This window comes from Artemia sp. Qi Xiang Cuo, chromosome 1 (assembly GCF_049724085.1).
Source record: "Artemia sp. Qi Xiang Cuo chromosome 1, ASM4972408v1, whole genome shotgun sequence".
NCBI lineage: Eukaryota > Metazoa > Arthropoda > Branchiopoda > Anostraca > Artemiidae > Artemia > Artemia sp. Qi Xiang Cuo.
The window spans coordinates 62,821,195-62,839,845 of record NC_142794.1 but is presented as its reverse complement, the minus strand read 5'-3'; the positions used below and the strand labels follow the sequence as shown (position 1 = coordinate 62,839,845).

The 18,651-nt window shown below is 35.6% G+C and overlaps 1 protein-coding gene across 2 annotated transcripts in view; it reads left to right on the top strand.

Moving 5' to 3' along the window:
* The window catches only part of Naa15-16 (N-alpha-acetyltransferase 15/16), a 67,949-nt gene that overhangs the window by 49,083 nt on the left and 215 nt on the right, over positions 1-18,651 (top strand). For both annotated transcript variants that reach the window (XM_089085984.1, XM_089085988.1), the window contains exons 4-5: positions 5,478-5,705; positions 10,666-11,403. In XM_089085984.1, the coding sequence (XP_088942110.1) occupies positions 5,478-5,705; positions 10,666-11,369 (932 nt within the window). In that variant the 3' untranslated portion in view covers positions 11,370-11,403. The remainder of the gene's footprint in view (positions 1-5,477; positions 5,706-10,665; positions 11,404-18,651) is intronic.

Sequence of the window (18,651 nt, the reverse complement as noted above, 5' to 3'; positions counted from 1 at the left end):
ATAAATACCATAACAAGATATCCCCTTAAACATGATTCCCTGTGTTTAATCCCTCTAAACGAAGAAACTTGCACATATGTTTCTCGAAGAAATAGCACATGCGTTCTTCTCAGCCATCTGCTCAATTAACCAGTATTCACTCCCAAACACTCGTCCAAAACATTCATTCCTCAGCTCAGATAGCTCTTCACACTCAGATACAAAATGAGATAAATTTTCATTCACACATCCACTTATAGGGCAAAAGTAAGGGCCAGCATCTAGCCTAAAGTTACCCAAAAATTTCCTTCTCTCACCTAAATCCAAACTATCCCAAACTATATGTGTCTTGGTGAACAGTCTTGGAAAGAACTAATAAAGCTAAACTGAATATTTGATGTATAATGATATTAAATGTTGAAAGCTGATGTGTTCAAGATTTATTCCACTGTAATTTCTATTTTTAATGTTGTATTAAGCACAATAGAAAATAATAGTAATATAAATCGTTTTCAAACAGTTCGTGGTAACGAACTGTAAGTAAGGAGCGACCAGGCTCAATGGTAACCGAAACTCTAGAAAACGGGTTTTTGATACCAATAGATATATCAAAAGAATCAGATTTCAATGTTGATTTCAAATATATAACTTTCATTAAGTTTAGTGCTACCCATCAAAAGTTACGCGCCTGAGAAAATTTGGCTGATTTTCAAAAAAAGGGGGAAAGACCCCCTAAAAGTTATAGAAACTTAATGAAAATCACACCATCATATTCAGCGTATCAGAGAACCCTCCTGTACAGGTTTCAAGCTCCCATCTACAAAAATGTGGAATTTTGCATTTTTTGCCAGAAGAAAGATCACGGATGCGTGTTTATTTGTTTGTTTGTTTGTTGTTGTTTTTTCCCAGGGGTGATCGTATCGACCCAGTGGTCCTAGAATATCGTGGGAGGGCTCATTCGAACGGAAATTAAAAGTTCTAGTGCCCTTTTTAAGCGACCAAAAAAATAGAGGGCAACTAGGCCCCTCCCACGCTTATTTTTTTCCCAAAGTCACCCGATCAAAATTTTGAGATAGCCATTTTGTTCAGCATGGTCGAAAATACGATAAATATGTCTTTTAGGATGACTTAATCCCCCGAAGTTCCCAGAGGGAGGGCTAAAAGTTATGAACTTTACCCAATGTTAACATATAGTATTGGTTATTGGGAAGTATACAGAAGTTTTCAGGAGGTTTTTTTTCTGGTAGTGGGAGGGAAGGGTGGGTCGGTGGTTATGTTGGAGGATCAGTTCATGAAGGAAGTTTTCATGGGGGAAGGGAAATTGCCATGAAGGGGGCGCCGGACTTGCCGGCAGTAGTTATTGGTTATTGGGAAGTATACAACCAGTTTCAGGAAGGATTTTTTCTGGAGGGGGGGGGGGCTCGAGGAGGGGGTTACTCTGGAGAATATTTCCGTGGAGGATGTTTCTTTGGGGTAAGGGACATTTCTATAAAGGGGGCGCCGGATTTCCAAGCATTATTTAAAAAACGATCAGAAATTAAATAAAAAAAAAATAAGTTTTTTCAACTGAAATGTAAGAAGGAATATAAAAACTTAAAACGAACAGAAATTATAACGTATGTGAGGGGGTTCTCCCCCAAGTCAATACCTCGCTCTTTACGCTACAGTTTTTTTTAGTGCTTTCAAAAGAGCTATCTATTCTAATTAAACGGCCTTTTTGATTCTGGGGTTTGGGGCTCTCCCCGCCAAACCGCCTCGCTCTTTACGCTAAAGTTTGACTCTGTCTCACAACTTTATTTTTTTAAAAAATAAAAAACTTTAGCGTAAAGAGCGCGGCGTTGCGGAGGGGACAGCCCCTTTCATATACGGAATAATTACATTTCAACTGAAATGTAAGAAGGAATATTAGAACTTAAAACGAACAGAAATTATAACGTATGTGAGGGGGTTCTCCCCCCAGTCAATACCTCGCTCTTTACGCTACAGTTTTTTTTTTAGTGCTTTCAAAAGAGCTATCTATTCTAATTAAACGGCCTTTGTGATTCAGGGGTTTGGGGCTGTCCCCTCCTCAACACCTCGCTCTTTACGCTAAAGTTTGACTCTGTCTCACAACTTTATTTTTTAAAACAATAAAAAACTTTAGCGTAAAGAGCGAGGCGTTGAGGAGGGGACAGCCCCTTTCATATACGGAATAATTACATTTCAACTGAAATGTAAGAAGGAATATTAGAACATAAAACGAACAGAAATTATAACGTATGTGAGGGGGTTCTCCCCCAAGTCAATACCTCGCTCTTTACGCTACAGTTTTTCTTAGTGCTTTCAAAAGAGCTATCTTTTCTAATTAAACAGCCTTTGTGATTCAGGGGTTTGTGAATCAAATTTCTTTTTTACTTTTAACATAAAGAGCGTGGAATTGACTAAAGGGCCCTCATATACGTAATAACATATACGTAATAAAAAAAAAGAAGCGATACGGCTCAATAGTAATCGAAACTTGTAAAAACGGAATTTTGATGTCAATAAATGTATAGAAATAATGTGTTTATCATGTTGATCCTACATATATACATTTAAATAAGATTGGTATTGCTCATCAACTGCTACGGGTCTGAAAAAATTTACCTGATGTTGTAAAGAGAGAGGGAATATCCCCTACAAGGGGAAGGATTCTAGTGAAAATCCCACAATTATATTCAGAGCATCAGAAAACCCTTTTACATAGGTTTGAAGCTCATATCTTCAAAAATCTGCAACTTTGTATTTTTTGCCAGAACAAAAATATACGAATATAGAAGTTAGTTACGTAAGTTAATTTGTAAAGACATCCATTTAGCAAAAGAAAAGTAAAATTTTTATGCAAATAAAAGCTGCATTAACTAAAAAACGATCAGAAATTAAATAAATAAAAAACAAGTTTTTTAAACTGAAAGTAAGGAGCGACATTAAAACTTAAAACAAACAGAAATTATTCTGTATATGAAAGGGGCTGTCCCCTCCTCAACACCTCGCTCTTTACGCTAAACTTTGATTCTTTTACACAACTCTATTTTTTTAAACAATAATAAACATTAGCGTAAAGAGCAGAGCGGTGAGGAGGCTATAGCCCCTTTCATATGTGGACTAATTTCTGTTCGTTTTAAGTTTTAATGTCGCTCTTTACTTTCAGTTTAAAAAACTTGTTTTTTTTTATTTAATTCAGTAAAGCGCCAATGATGGAGTAGGCTTTAGACTAATAGAAACGTAATAGAATACATTGCATAGGTAAGCCAAAGTATACTTGGCCCGACTTAAAACCAACAGGTCGCACGCAATGTATGACACATCAGATAACTATTGATATACGAAGGCCCGAAACGAAATGAATAACTATACCAAAATTTAAGTACATATATAAAAGAAGGATTCCTTCCAAACTTTGACAAAGAGTGCCACACTTGTGGATGGCAAATACTATCAAAAGCCTTGGACGAATCCAAAGCGTAAATGCATAATTAATAATCTTGATACTGGACATGATAAAGAAGTGAAATTAAAACCTCATGTACATGTTGGCACCCAATATAAGGTTAAAAACCAAATTATTATGGATCTTTCGTTGTCCGTTGATATGGGAGGAGAAGTATTCTTAAATTCTTAGCAACATTGCATGTAACAGTGACTGGACTGCAATCAAAAGAATCTTTTTCATGTTTAAAGAATAGAGGCTATCAACCCGCAAAGAAAGAAATCAGGCACCATTGACAAATATAGATAAAGCTGGAGTTGTAGCTGAAGCTGGGTGACAAGTGCTGGACAATCTCAACGTAGATGATGTGTCCTATTCCCATTAAGATCCCTCGATTTAGACTTAAGTTTAAGCATACTGTTGATATACTTTTAGTTAATATAGGACTAATCTGGAATTGCAAAACTTTAGCTGGCGAAAGTTTGGAAACTGCCTTTGAAATTGTGTTGAACACTATACTTTATCTTACTAAAAATATTTTTATATGCCTAAGCCAAGACGACTCTGGGATAACATCAATGGTCCCTAATGAATCAAATTAAGATGACTTACTAACTAGATTATATTGTAATGCACTTTTAGGGAACTCAGCGCCATTATAACAAACCAAACGAAGATACCCCTTAAATTCCTCTTTTGTCTTACTTTTTATATCAAACACTTGGCCTTGCAAAGTACGCCCACACACAACAGATGTGAAGCCAGAATTTAGCACAAATCTTAATGGCTTTAAGACCGGGATCTTCTTTCCGAATCGAGCCTCGAGCATTGAGTTTGACCCAGACGAGAAGGACGGGAGGGGGGCTCCACTCACGTTCCATACACCCTATTTCTTATTAGTAGCAACGCCTTGATCATTAGATGGATCAGCAGTTAACATCGCAGTAGAAGGAAGGGAAAGGGAGTCAAAAGTCACGTTTGTTTTCGTTAGCATGAACGGCAGAACAGGCAACATCTGCAATGTAAATGCAGTAGTCAATCGTGGTGATGATGGCACTGTTATGAATATAACTGGTTAAGAACTTTAGTTGCTATGGGGTAAAAAATTGGTAACAAGTCTATTACTAGGTTAGCATGAGTAGAGGAGCTATTAAAATTACAATTTAAGTCACATAATATTAGCCACCAAAAACCGTGTTTTGCAGTATTACATAGCCGACTCTTAAGGGATGAGCAGGCATTGGAAAACTTAATAAAAGAAGCTAAATGTTTCTTATCACAGGGAAGGTAAACGTTTTCGCCTACGGGTATTGGGAGTAAACACAATATCCTGGCTGCTTTTCGTAGAGTTCACAGAGATGGCTGGAAGTAGATCTTCCTGAAGGAACAGGATATCTTAATCTTTAATTTTTTGGTTTATTCAACCGTCTTTATCTTTCGTGCCGTTAATTTTCAACAAGCAGATCCAGACGTGCAATTCAACAGTCATTTACGAACGCATTTGCTCAGGTCATCACGCAGAACACGGCATTTTCGGCTATACGATACATGACTACCGTCGCAATTAGCACATGTTGGATCAGCTTCACAGGCGGAATCATGGGACGATATATGAGGGCTGGCAAAGCGGCTGTGCCGGTGTGCTTGGGAAATCGGCAATTTATGACAGTAACGGGGCGGGCAAGGAAATTAAAAAAAAATTCAGATGTTCTTTCTGAATCAAGAATTAATTTTTGATTTTGACCCTAGAATACAATTTCGGCCCTCTGGGGTCTGTGACATCGATCTTTTAAAATGTATTTCTTATATCGATCTTATCTCTATTTTTTGAAGGCTTGATACTTCGCAATGAAATTAACTCGTGTCTATTACTCGTGCCATCTCTAAAAACAAAAGAGATGGTTTCCGTCCTTGGTATTCGGTCAAATGAACCCTACGAAAATTTTGGAAATGAGAATCTAAATTACAATTTTGTTGTCTTAATTGCTATATTTCTTTCGTTACTGTAAATAATTTGGAATCTCTATAATTCGTTTTTTCATATATTTAGCTGCTAGCTGTGCCATTGATGTCTATCTTCAACTTTATGACAATCCTAATCTGGCTGATGAACAACCCAAAGAAAATGGTGAAGTCCATATAGAGCTCAGTGCAAATGAAAAAAAATTGAAAAGCAAGCTAAAGAAAGCTCAAAAGAAGGCAGAGATGGAGAAAGCTATGCAGAAGGAGCAAAACGAGAAGAGAGAAATGCATATGAAAAATAAACAAAACCCTCAAGGTTTGTGATTAATAAGTTTCGTCGCCTTCCTTAATTTTGTCGACATTGTTATTTTTTTGTAATTGAAAATAAGAATTATCCATTTCTTTCTTTTTTTTTACTAATTTGACGGATAATGACCGGGGTCTTTAATGAGTGTTCTAACTGATACCTTAAAGAGTACTGTATTAAAAATCGAGGAATTTTGTTAAGCACCTTGCTTGCAAAGTCCAACGTTTCTATTAGGAAACAAAGTATAAACACGACCAATCACGCGTTTGCGTGGTATCGGTTGCAGGGTTGCCACCCCTACTGATTTATCACTATTTCTAGTGGTTTTTGTTCTAAAACTAGTGATTTTTTCCTAAATCTAGTGATTTCTCACAATATAGCGTGTAGATTCATGATTCAGACAAATAAATCATACAAGATGCTAATTGATAAAAAAACACAAAATGGTAATTCACTACAGTTCCTAATATGTTCCAGATGAGCATTTATGCAAATATACCGCCTTTGAAGCTTCCGATTTCCCACCATATGTCCATATCAGATATGACCCCAGAGCGTTATCATCAAGATAATAGGCGAACTTTGTTAATCGCAAAATTGTAGAAATGTTCTATACTTCCTATTTTACAACATTTGCTCAGGTCTTTCTCTGTAATTTATCGGTTCTAAATTAGATTTTCTTCTGTTAAAACCTTTGAAAGTGGAGTGAATGGTGAATATGAATACACCCTCTACATCTGCAAATAGATAATAAATGAAGTAATTGAAAAATAAGAAGGTAGGTATAGAGTAAGTATAACTTTCTAAATAAAAAAGAATTAATTGAACAGGAAAATAGTGCTTAGTGCTTTTTATAATAGGATTTCTAACATAGCGAGAAAGATTAAATCGAGTGTAGTTTGATGATTGAAGTCGGTTGGGAGTAAGGGGGGGGGGTTCTAATCTGAGAATTATCTAATTATTTTAATTTCTACTTCTAATATCATCTAGTCGAAACTCCAATAATTCTCCAAATTCTCTTATTTGTAATTGAGACACCTAATAAGCGCAGATAACGTCCTATTCTCCAAGTTTTTGGATTTATGTGCTAACATATCAAATTGTTTGTGATAACAAACTATGAGAACGAAGCTGCAAGGCTAAACAGTAGTCGACATTTCAGAAAAAAAATTTTGATATCAATCAATATATCATTGGCTTATTATGTTGATTCCAAATATATAAGATTCATTAAGCTTAGTTTTACCCATAAAAGGCTAAGAAAATGATTTTTGAAACAGGGAGGAAACACCCAATAAAATTAAAAGAATTTAATTAAAATCAAACCTTTAGATTCAGTGTATCAGAGAACCATGCTGTAGAGGTTTCAACCCCCTATCTGCAAAAGTGTTGAATTTTGTATTATTTGCCAGAAGAAAAATCACGGGGGCGTGTTATTTTGTTGTTGTTTTTTCCCAGGAGCAATCGTATCAAACCAATGACTCTAAAACATCAGGAGAGACCTCATAGGAGCTGAAATTGAAATTTCTTGAGTCCGTTTTATTTGACCAAAAAGATCAGACGGCTTCTAGCCTCCCCCCCCCCCCCCACGTCCCTTTTTTCCCCAAAAATTGTTCGATCAAACGTTTGAGATATCCATTTGTTTAGTATAATTGAAAGGTTCCAAAACTATACCTTTAGATTTAACATGATCCACGCAGCCCCTGAGGATAGGTCTGGGGATTGAAAGTATGCTAACGATAATAAGGATAATGTATGAACTATGAAAACCAGTTTCATAGCCACAAAGACAAATAACCGGGGACAGAATGATTTGGACTTGTATAACTTGGGCTATATATTTGTACATAAGCAGGGTAGGGGCAAGGTTAGGTTTCTTTACCCCCACATTCCCCTAATGTGCAAATATATAGCCAAAATTATATTATTATATCAATATTGTGACATATTTCATTAGGATTAACATAACTTTACTTCTTCGGTGTGTTCCATATAATTAACAATTGCCTCTTTTTTTAAAAGAAGCAATAAGACAGATGCTTATCAAAATTTGTGAAGAGTGGGACTAATTTTTTCCAAAAAAAAATATAAAAGGCAATTTTCAAAATTGTCCCTGGTTTCCCAGTAATTACATTAGCTCAGGGTAAAAAGAAAAATAGTTTCTATATTTTTTAGAAAAAAAATTGGGGTTTTGATTGACAAGGGAAAAAAATTAAAAATAAAAAGCAAATATTTCGATTAGATAACTGATAACCAATTTTCAGTGATCGGAGTATAAGCCAAGGGTACCAATTCGGGAACATACAGGGAGGAAGCAAGGATTTATTTTTCTGCTATTCTCTGCATAAAGATGCAAAAAGGCATTTCACAAAATTTTAAGGGTGATTTTCGCTTGAGAAAAAACAAAACATGAATCTAAAGGTATTTTCCGCATCTAGGGAGGGGATTTTACCCCCTTCCTGTAGGAGTACCTGTATATAACATGGTAAACTAACAAAACAATTATTAATTACAATGATAAAGAGTATTATAATTCTAATGATTTCTGGTCAATAATCTAGTGTATGTGCTGATTTTGTGATTTTTTTTTTCAAAAATCTTGTGGGTTTTTTTTTTCATCGGGTGGCTACCCTGATTGGTTGATTGGGATGGGGCTGGTTTAGCAGACTAAATATATTGAAAAACATTTTAGAAGCATTGCTTTTACAAGTGTTTTATGGTCAGTAAAAAAAAAATCAAATTGTATCAAGCTAGAGACTGTAACAGATTGAAAGTAACGTGTTTAAAGCCCAGGAATTGAAAATATACAAAAAAGCAAAGGACTGTTAGAAAGGAAAACTGTTAATGCCTATCAGTAAATTATAGGCTACTCTTGTTAGAAACATGGCAATAGTCATTTGCAGATTTGATATTAAACTATAAAGGGAAAAAGTATAAAATTTCATTAAAAAAAATAACGTCTCGGTTTGGCCAAGCCGCGCAACAATAACACAAGAAAAATTGACCGCATATCTAAGCTTTAAGTGTTGAGAAAATTGGAGCCCGGTCGACGGGGTTTCCTAAATAATACGTAACAGGTCAAAATAAAAACTAGACCTCTGGTACCGAAGATGCGTTATAATTATTGTAACTTATTATTTTGTAAGGTCAACGTGTAATTAGAGTACTTGTAAAATGAGAATTTTGTGTTCAAATAAATAGTCAAACTCTAACCAAACAAGTCAAACAAGTCAAAATAAGCTTTGTTTTTACCTTTATTAAGGCTGTGATCTATTTTCTGCAATTAATGAATATTTGTGAAAGGGTTCATGGTGTAAACTTTTATTCCCTTGTGGTTGGTTGATTTTCGGATATTAGAAGAGTACGATTCTTTCTCCTGTCTTTTCATGGCATTAAACGTCTAAATTATCATAAATATTAAAATCAGAATTCTGATATTACTTGCCAAAAATTTTTAAACATAGGGAGATTATGCTTAGACTGTCGAAGAGATGGTATGAAGTTCTATCAGTATTTGAAGTTATTTAATTTCTAAAAAGTTAACCTTCAAAGCTATGGTATTTTATTTGAACAAAATTGTAGGGAATTGACATAATCAGAACTTCAAAATAGGAAAAGTCACAGAAGAAGTAATATTGGTGGAAAACAAACGTAAGGTCCAGTTCTTGAAAATAAAGATCCTTTTATCACTGTCGGAAATAAAAATTCAACCTTGTCTAGAAAAGGGTTGCCTCAAGGATATCGAAGAAATCGATGCGCGATGCCAAATCTAGAACTTATTCTTAACATACAGTTCATTTCCAGATATAAAAGGTACATATCTTCTTTCTTACTTTTCGTCACATGAAACGTCTAAATTATAGTAAACATTAAGATCGAAGATTTTGGGAAAAGACGGAACTACTGTTTCGAAATCAGAATTTCCGGCATCATATTCCAAAAATTTGTGAACGATATGGGATTTTTTTTTAGATTCTCAAAGAGATAATATGATTTTCTATCAGCATTCAAAGCTATTTGATTTCTGAAAAGTTCAGCTTGGAAGCTAAGAGATTTTGCTTAGGCAAAATGTTGGAATATTATTTTTGAAAACAAATATAAACTTCAGTTCTTAGGAGATCAATATGTGTCTATTGGTGTTGGAAAAAAATCTGCCTGGTCGGTAAAAAGTTTACCTCTAGTATATGAAATAAAATGAATGTATCTGACAACTTGGGAAATTATTTCTAAGTGAACGAAGCGATTTCGTATGTAAGAAAGTTCATGTGATCTTGAGTACTTTTTATAGTTTTTTTTCGATGGAAACATTAGGGGTGTCAAATCAAAAATTTCGGAAAACATCCCCAAAAGTCGGAATCCTTTCCAAGAAATCTAGAAGAGATATGGGGTTTTCTTCTCCGGTTCTCAGAGACATAATTTGATGTTTTCCAGAAGTATGATATAAATTTTTGTGAAAAAGTTCACTTTCCTGGCTAAGATAGTTCTATTTTAACACCATATTTGTCCCTAATGGAAGAACTAAGGATTAGAATAAATAAAAATTATATTCTTTTGATTGTATTTGACTTAAGGATAGATAATAACGTGGCTTATGGGGGGTGCAAACCGCCTTTGGATGCGCGATGAAGAAAATTGGGAAATCTTTAAATGGAAATCCCTGTAAAGCTTTTATATCCTTGAAACCCTCATTTTTATTTTCGTTTTAACAATAAGTTTGATAAAAAGTGTGTTCTTTGGGCCTTAAATATGATCAAATGTTTCTTCTCATAGACGCTGGGTAAATTGTGTGTAATTCCCAGTGCCAATCTTCGTTTCTACTCTTTTGAGGATTAAGGCCTGGCGTCTGGTAACCAAAGAACTTACCTGATCTTTCTGGAAGCGGGCACTGTCCACTGAGATTGTTGACTCAGGATCAATTCGAATTCTTAAAGACGTTAAAACAGAGAACCAAACATTTTTTTTTTTTTAGACCGTGAGCCTGAGCCACCTTCACAAGATGAATTGATTCCATCCAGGCTGCTTAAAACTGATTCCCCTCTTGAAGAAGCCATTAAATTTCTTACACCGCTTCAACAATTACAGCATCGGTGTCTGGAAACGCATCTGTACGCTTTCGAAATTTATTTGCGAAAGAAAAAGCCTCTGCTTGTCATCCAGTCGTTAAAGAGAGCAGTGAAAGTTGCTGGGGTTGAACACCCCAAAGTGAAAGCCTGTCTTATTCGTTTTATGAATACGCTTCCAAGCTTTGGTGAGCTCAATCCTCTTGTAAAGGAAGTGATTGACAAAACGTCTCAGTCTTTGTTAAACGGCCAAAGTGTGAATCAGTTGTTGGAAGTGAAATCTGCTGAATACGTACTAGAAGGTCTTAAAATATTAAGAACAACAGAAGGTGGGCACCAAAAGATAGAAGAGACTCTAAAGCGTTTTAATGAATTGGAAGGGCTTAACCTACATGTAGCTGAAGAGGTTTATAATCTGGTTTTGTCTCGAGAGTTGCCAGCTTCTGAAACATTAGTGCGTGAATTGAGAGCCAAATTTAGTAGGAATTTCCCATTTGCTGCATTGTTTAGTCAGGAAGATCAGCCAAGTAAAGGGACTTCCATACAGGACATGATTGCAAGTTTGTCGAGTCAAGTTGGATCACTACAGCTTGATGATGGGACGAGTATGTGATTCTTCCTAGAAGATTATAGATATAAAGTAGCAGGTATGGGTTTTTGCACTACTATCCCTGGCTTTTTCTATCTCTCTCTCCTTCCTCCCTCCTTTCTCTCTCGCTTTTTTTCTATCTCTTTCCCCCTCTCTTTCTCTTGTTCTTTCTCTTTCTCTTGGACTCTCCCTTGGAATCTTCTCTGGGGATGACATTACCCCCCCCTGGCCACGGCCCCTGACACAAGGGCTGTAATTTATTTTGTAACATTGTTATTATGAAAGGGAGCATGTGTGATCCTGTGGACCTTCAAAATGGCTTTGGAGATTAAGATAAAAGTTGCAGGAAATTGAGGGGGATGCTGAACAAAATCAAAAAACACGATGTGCTAGTTGGTTGTCAAAAAGGCATATCAGCAATATGTATAGAGCGGCTAAGGGTATTGAGTTTAAATTTTCATGGTGTGTTGAGAGGGATGTTGAAAAGCGATCAGAGGGCAAGCAGGTAAACTTCCCCCTTATTGGATGCCCCCCCCCCTTCAACATGAAACTTTGAAAAAGCCATTTGTCCAAAATTTTCAAAAAGTCTAACAAATATGCTTCCATGGTTTGCCACGCCTCTTTCCGCCCCTGGGGTAAGGGTTGTAAATTTTATAGTTTGCTCATTATTTACGTGCAGGATTTATTATTAGGAAAGAGGGAAGGGGGGGGGGTTGATCCTGGTTGTCACTAAAACGCCTAATTCCTTGACAATGGCTCTGGGCATTAAATTGAAATTTTCGAGGCCATTACTACTGTGACTGCAAGTCTGCAACTGCAACAACTTGCGACTTTGACTACTTGCAACTTCGGCTACGACTACTTGCGACTGTAACTGTGACTACTCGTGACTACAAGTACTTCTACTTGCGACCCCTATTAAGACATGTATGGGGAGAAGTGGAACAAAACCAAAACACACTATGTGTATGCTGGTTGTCAAAAAAGTGTGTATGCAATATTTTAGGAATGACTAAGAGTATTAAATTTAAACTTTCTGGGCATGTTGAGGAGTACGTTGAAAAGGGATCAGTGGGCAACCAGCCCACTTGTAAAAATTTTGAATATCTGTTAAGCTCAAAATATTCAAAAGCTAATAACTATGCCTCCAGGGAAATAATGCCGCAGGGGATATGGGTTTAATTTGTTCAATTTTTTAATTGTTTACTTACAGGGTTTATGATTTGTAAAGCGGTAAATGTTTTATCATTGGTGTTTGCAAAAAGGCTAAGGGCATTAGGCTAAAATTCGGGTAATCTTATTAGTATATCAAATTTAAGTATATCAAAACTCATAACTTGAATCGATCAGAATCCCTACTGATACTGTGGCTTTGGATGCTTGTGACTACTTGCAACTGTGACTCCAACTACAACTACTTGCAACTGTGTCTGTGACTAGTTGCATCTGTGACAGTGACTACTTGCGACTGCAGATGCTACTACTACTACTATTGCAACTAAGACTGCAATAACTATTTCTACTAGTATAACTAGAACTGTTGAAATAAATCAAAAAGCTTAAGTACATTTTGCTTGTCAAAACGGCATAGTGTATCCAGGTTGTCAAAAGGCCTTATTCTGCAATGTCTCATGGATGGCTATGGCCATTAATTTGAAAATTTTAGGGAGTGTTGAGGGATGTGTTGAAATAAATCAATAGACTCCTTGTGTGCATTCAGGAGGTCAAAAGGGCGTATCTGCAATATCTCAGGAGCTCTGAAGGGTTTTATGTTTAAACCTCTCGAGAATATTGAGGGATGTTCATTAAATCGACAGATACTAGATGTATCTAGGTTTTCAAAGGGGTGTATCTATATTGATCTTATGAACGGCTAAAGACATTCAGTTGAAACTTTCAGGGACTGATAAGGGGTGGGGGGGGGTGAACTCAATCAGAAGACACTTATTCATCTAGTTTGGTCAAAAAGGCATGTCTGCAATATCTTAGGAGCAGTTTAGGGTATTAACTCGAAAATTTTAGAGAATGTTTTGGGGAATGTTAAACTACATCAAAATACAGGTATATGTATACTGTTGTCAAAAAGGTGTATCTCAAGTATCTTAGCTCGGCTAGTGGTATTTAGTTTAAACTTTCAGAGAATGTAAGGCTATTAAGTTAAAACTTTCAGAGAGTGTTGTGGCATATTTGGAACTTTGATTTATCAGGTGTCTAAAACTATTTAAGACGCCCCCCCCCCCCTGAATTTGCAAAACCTCTTAAAGTTTATTCATTCTGCTAACATTTTCTTCTAAAATACCTAAATCATCCGGATAATCTAAGTCTAGGAGTGTTTTACTTCCCCGTTTGATTCCGTGTTCTCCCATTGCCTTTCCTGTGTTCCTTAGGAGAAAGTCCATCGAAATGATCCATATAACTTGGGATAGAATTTTTCCTCTCATTTATTACGAAACCAGCTACTAGCCTCAGTCCCAACTTTAACCACCGCTATTTTAAGTGGAGGCAAATTGAAGTGGAGGCAAGGCCCTTTGAGGACTTGTTTGTGGTGTCAAGGGAGTCCACCTGTGGGTGGCTCTCTCGATTGGTGCTGAGGACAGTGCCGGATAGGGTGTTTGACTGGGGTAGTACATCTATCAAATGATAACGCAGGTGTCCCAGGGCCAGCTCAGGGAAGACAGAAACCTCCCGTAGAGCAAAATGGTAAGAGAAGGTCCACACCCGGGAAGTCAAGGGACATTGGATACCCTTCAGGTGAAGGGGGTTGGGGAACATTTGTGAAAACCAAGAGCCTGGATGTGTTTTTAAGATGTCTGAAAACTAGTTTTGGGAAGTTGTTTTTGGGATAATGGATACTGAACACCAATGAAAAAAATTAAAGGGGCATAAGTAACTATTTAGCACAGTACTTAGTTAAAATCATAACATTGCACAATACACAATAAACATTCATTAAACAAACATAAAATTAAGTACTGATACTTAGATTTTACTAAAATTATCAGTAATGAGTTGGTATAGATGAGAGTAGTATAGTGTAAACAAGCGTTCGGTTGGGCAAAGGGGAATGTAGCATACACTAGACTTTTTTCAGCAAGCTTCACCTGTAATGTTTCCCCAGTATCTAACCCCCTCCACTTTCCCCGACCCCCGCGCCGAGCACAGAATACTCAATCTCGTAGTTGAACCAAGCACTGTTACAGCCCTGTGTATCCCGCTATTCAGTTGGTTATGATTTGAAAATGGCGTGTGATCAAATCAAATAATACACTTTTAAATCGCCATTGTCAGAACCTTATGCAAGAAAATTGTAACCTCCTCCTAGAACAACAATAAAAAATTAAATTTTTGCATGGGCAGAAGGGATATGTTCTCTTTTTTTCTCATCGATATTGAGGCACTGGAACATCATAGAGAGCTGTTTAAAGGCTCATTTAAAAGCTAATTCTTCTATCTTGTTGTTGTTGTGTTTTTTTTAATTATCAAACAGTTCGTGGTAACGAACTGTAAGTAAGGAGCGACCCGGTTCAATAGTAACCAAAACTCTAAAAAACGGGATTTTGATACCAATTGATACATGAAAAGAATCATATTTTAATACTGATTTCAAATATATTAGTTTTATCAATTTTAGTACTACCCATTAAAAGTTACGTGCCTGAGAAAATTTGGCTGATTTTCGAAAAAAGGGGAAAAGACCCCCTTAAAGCTATTGAACCTTAATGAAAATCACACCATCAGATTCAACGTATCAGAGAACCATACTGTAGAGGTTTCAAGCTCCTATCTGCAAAAATGTGGAATTTTGTTATTTTTGCCAGAAGAAAGATAATGGATGTGTGTTCATTTGATTTTTTTTTTTTTTTTTTTTTTTTTTAGGGGTTTTCGTATCGACCCAGTAGTCCTAGAATAACGTGGGAGGGCTCATTCAAACGAAAATTAAAAGTTCTAGTACCCTTTTTAAGTAACCAAAAAAAATGGAGGGCAACTAGGCCCCCTCCCACACTCATTTTTCCCAAAGTCCTCGATCAAAATTTTGAGATAGCCATTTTGTTCAGCATGGTCGAAAACTCAATAAATATGTCTTTTAGGATGACTTAATCCCCCAAAGTCCCCGGGGAGGGGCTGAGAGTTATGAACTTTACCCAATGTTTACATACAGTAGTGGTTATTGGGAAGTATACAGACGTTTTCAAGGGGGATTTTTTTTCTGGTAGTGGGGGGGGGGGGGTCGGGGGTTATATGGGAGGATCTTTCCTGGGAGGAAGTTTTCATGGGGGAAGGGACATTGCTATGAAGGGGGTGCCGGATTTCCCAGCATTATTTAAAAACGATCAGAAATTAAATAAAAAAATAAACAAGTTTTTCAACTGAAAGTAAGGAGCAACATCAAAACTTAAAACGAATAGAAATTATTAAGTGTATGATTGGGTTCGCCCCCTATTAAATACCTCGCTCTTTAAGTCAAAGAGTTTTTAGTACTTTCATAAGAGCTATTTATTCTAATTAACGACCTTTGTGATTGAGGGGTTATTTTTAAAGAATTGGAACAAAATTCAAACTGTAGCGTAAAGAGCGAGGTATCGAGTAGGGGGCGAACACCCTAATATACGTATTAAAAATATATGGATATAGAAGTTCGTTACGAAAGTTAATTTGTAAGTTACGTATATTTATTACTAATAAAAACAATTTTAAATAAAATTAAACAACTTTCGAAAAAGCCACTTAACCAAATAAAAGCAAAATTAATATTCAATTTTTTTTATAATTATTCATGTACGGTGAGCCAAAATCAAAGCCTCCATGAATTCAAAAACTTTCAAAAATTAAATAAAAAAAAAGTTTTTTTTAACTAAAAGTAAGGAGCAACATTAAAACTTAAAACGAATAGAAATTATTCCGTATATGAAAGGGGCTGTCCCCGCCTCAACGCCGCGCTCTTTACGCTAAAGTTTTTATTTTTTTAAAAAATAGAGTTGTGAGTAATAGTCTAACTTTAGCGTAAAGAGCGAGATGTTGAGGAGGGGACAGCCCCTTTCATATACGGAATACTTTCTGTTCGCTTTAAGTTTTAATGTTGCTCCTTACTTTCAGTTAAAAAAACTTTTTTAATTTAATGTTCTATAAAGCCGTCATAATGTGCCATGTGGTATCCTAAAAAGCGCAATTTGAGTGACATTTCTGGAATAGAAAGGCTGGGCTGGACTTGTAAACTAATTTTTATATTTAATTGCGTTTTTATAAATTAGAATCAATAAGCCAACAAATTAGACAACAAAGTGGCATATGGCACCCAAAAAGTGCACTTTGGGCGTTTATCTATTTTTAAAATGAGAATAACGAAAATGGATCTAGTCCCATGACAAAATTCCGTGAACAAATTTCCCCTGGAAAATACCATCCACCCCTCCGGAAAATTCCCCTCCATGGAAAATAGTTCCATGTGAATTTTACTCACATTTAAAATAGTGGCCGCATCTTTAGTTTAAAATTATTCGAAAAATTAAGTTAGAATTGTCAGCTTACCCGTCGGGCATTGTTCAATAAACAAATTTCCTGAAAATCTAAACAATTCTTGCCATAATTGCGGCTGAAACCTTACATTAATTAAAACTTGCCAGGGATGCCAATCGGAAGACAAAAAATTGACATCTGGAGTTTGAAAATTGCCTTCTCCTTTGTATCTTTTTTTAAATTAAAAACAAAATCTCGAAAAACAGAACAAAAGTATTTTTCTTGTGCAAATCAAGATATGGGGTATACATTTTCAAGGGTGAGGGTACACTGAATATGGTTTTATGTTTAAAATTCCGTTCACCAAGCAAAGGTCCGTCTCCTAGTGCTGCATATTAGAAGTGATAACAATAGAAAAAGAGTATGGGTAATATATAATTAAGAGTATGGGTAACATATAATTTTTATATGTGCACGCAAAATTTCTAAATTATGAGAAAAATATTCATGTATAGCTCGGATTCAGTTTATCCTACTTTCAGCAGACATTTGATTCAGCATGCTAATGCAAAGATAAATGTCCCACAAATAGCGCCGGCATTGCGTGAAATGCCACTCATTTCAGTAATTATTTTATATAATACATTTATATAGGCTACATATGCAAAGAGTCGGAAAAAGATATGCAAATAAAATATATTTTAATTTAGAAGTCCGGAATACCAAATTCAGAGAATTTATTGAAAAAATGTTTTTTTTAATTTCGGAAGTCTGTTCAATTACAGAACTCGTAATTGCCTAACCCGTTAATGGATAATCTAGTAATGTGAAGGATTTGTGAATAATTATTTGAATAGATAATCGTATATAGATAATTTGAGTGTGAAGAAACGTCAAGTATTTGTGTTGAGAGGCTCCTAATTTCAGTCAGTGCGAAAAATTATGAAAACATAGAACTCGAAATAAACATGGTTTTCAGTAAGAGCAAATAGCCTTCGGGTCTTTAGAAAGTATAGGGAACGGTTTTTGCTCGTCTTTGGGTATCTGTACCTCTTCACGTTTCTTTGAAAAATTAATTTTATGAAAAATATCTTTTTAAATTAATTATTAGAATTTTAGATTTGCTTTTGTATGAAAACTCGCTCACGTTTTTATTTTGTTTTTGTCAACTTTATGCAAGTTTAAAACTAGAATGGGAAAGTGAGGGCTAAAGCTTGCTAAGTAGAGATGACAAGGGGTTGAAAGTAAAAAAAAAGTATTTATTTTTATCAGAACCAAGTCTAACAATTGGAATGTTCAATTTTCCAGTTCTTTCCATTTCTGATATAATTAGTTCGTATTTCATGGGCACCGACAATTGCTACAATCACAAATCTGTTTAAAAGTGTGTAACATTTGGTGGTTGCTTCTAAATGAGACTTTGTCCAATTCTATATAACAACCTCTTTAACACGTTCTGTGGCAGAAAAAAGAAGGAGAAGAAAAAAAAATCAGAAACTTCCAGGTGCTATTCTGGTTTGACAATTTTTTAGTTTTACCCATTCTCCAGAGTTTAAAAAGCTTAAAAAGCTTTAACTATTGGCTACTTTAAAATTATGTTTTTAATTGTTTATAACACTTGTAAACTCAAAACTAGGATTATTCTTCTTTCACAGTATACTCTCAATTTATTTAACCATTATCATTAGAAACTCCAGAAAACTATTTAGAAACCATTGTAAGATTTATTATGAACACGTGAAAATGAATGTAAAAAATGTTTGTTCGTTTTTGTTGTGTTTTTCTTACCATCTTGACCTCTGTATTTGTCCGCTATTGCATAGAAGAGATGATTTAGAAATTCTATTTTTAT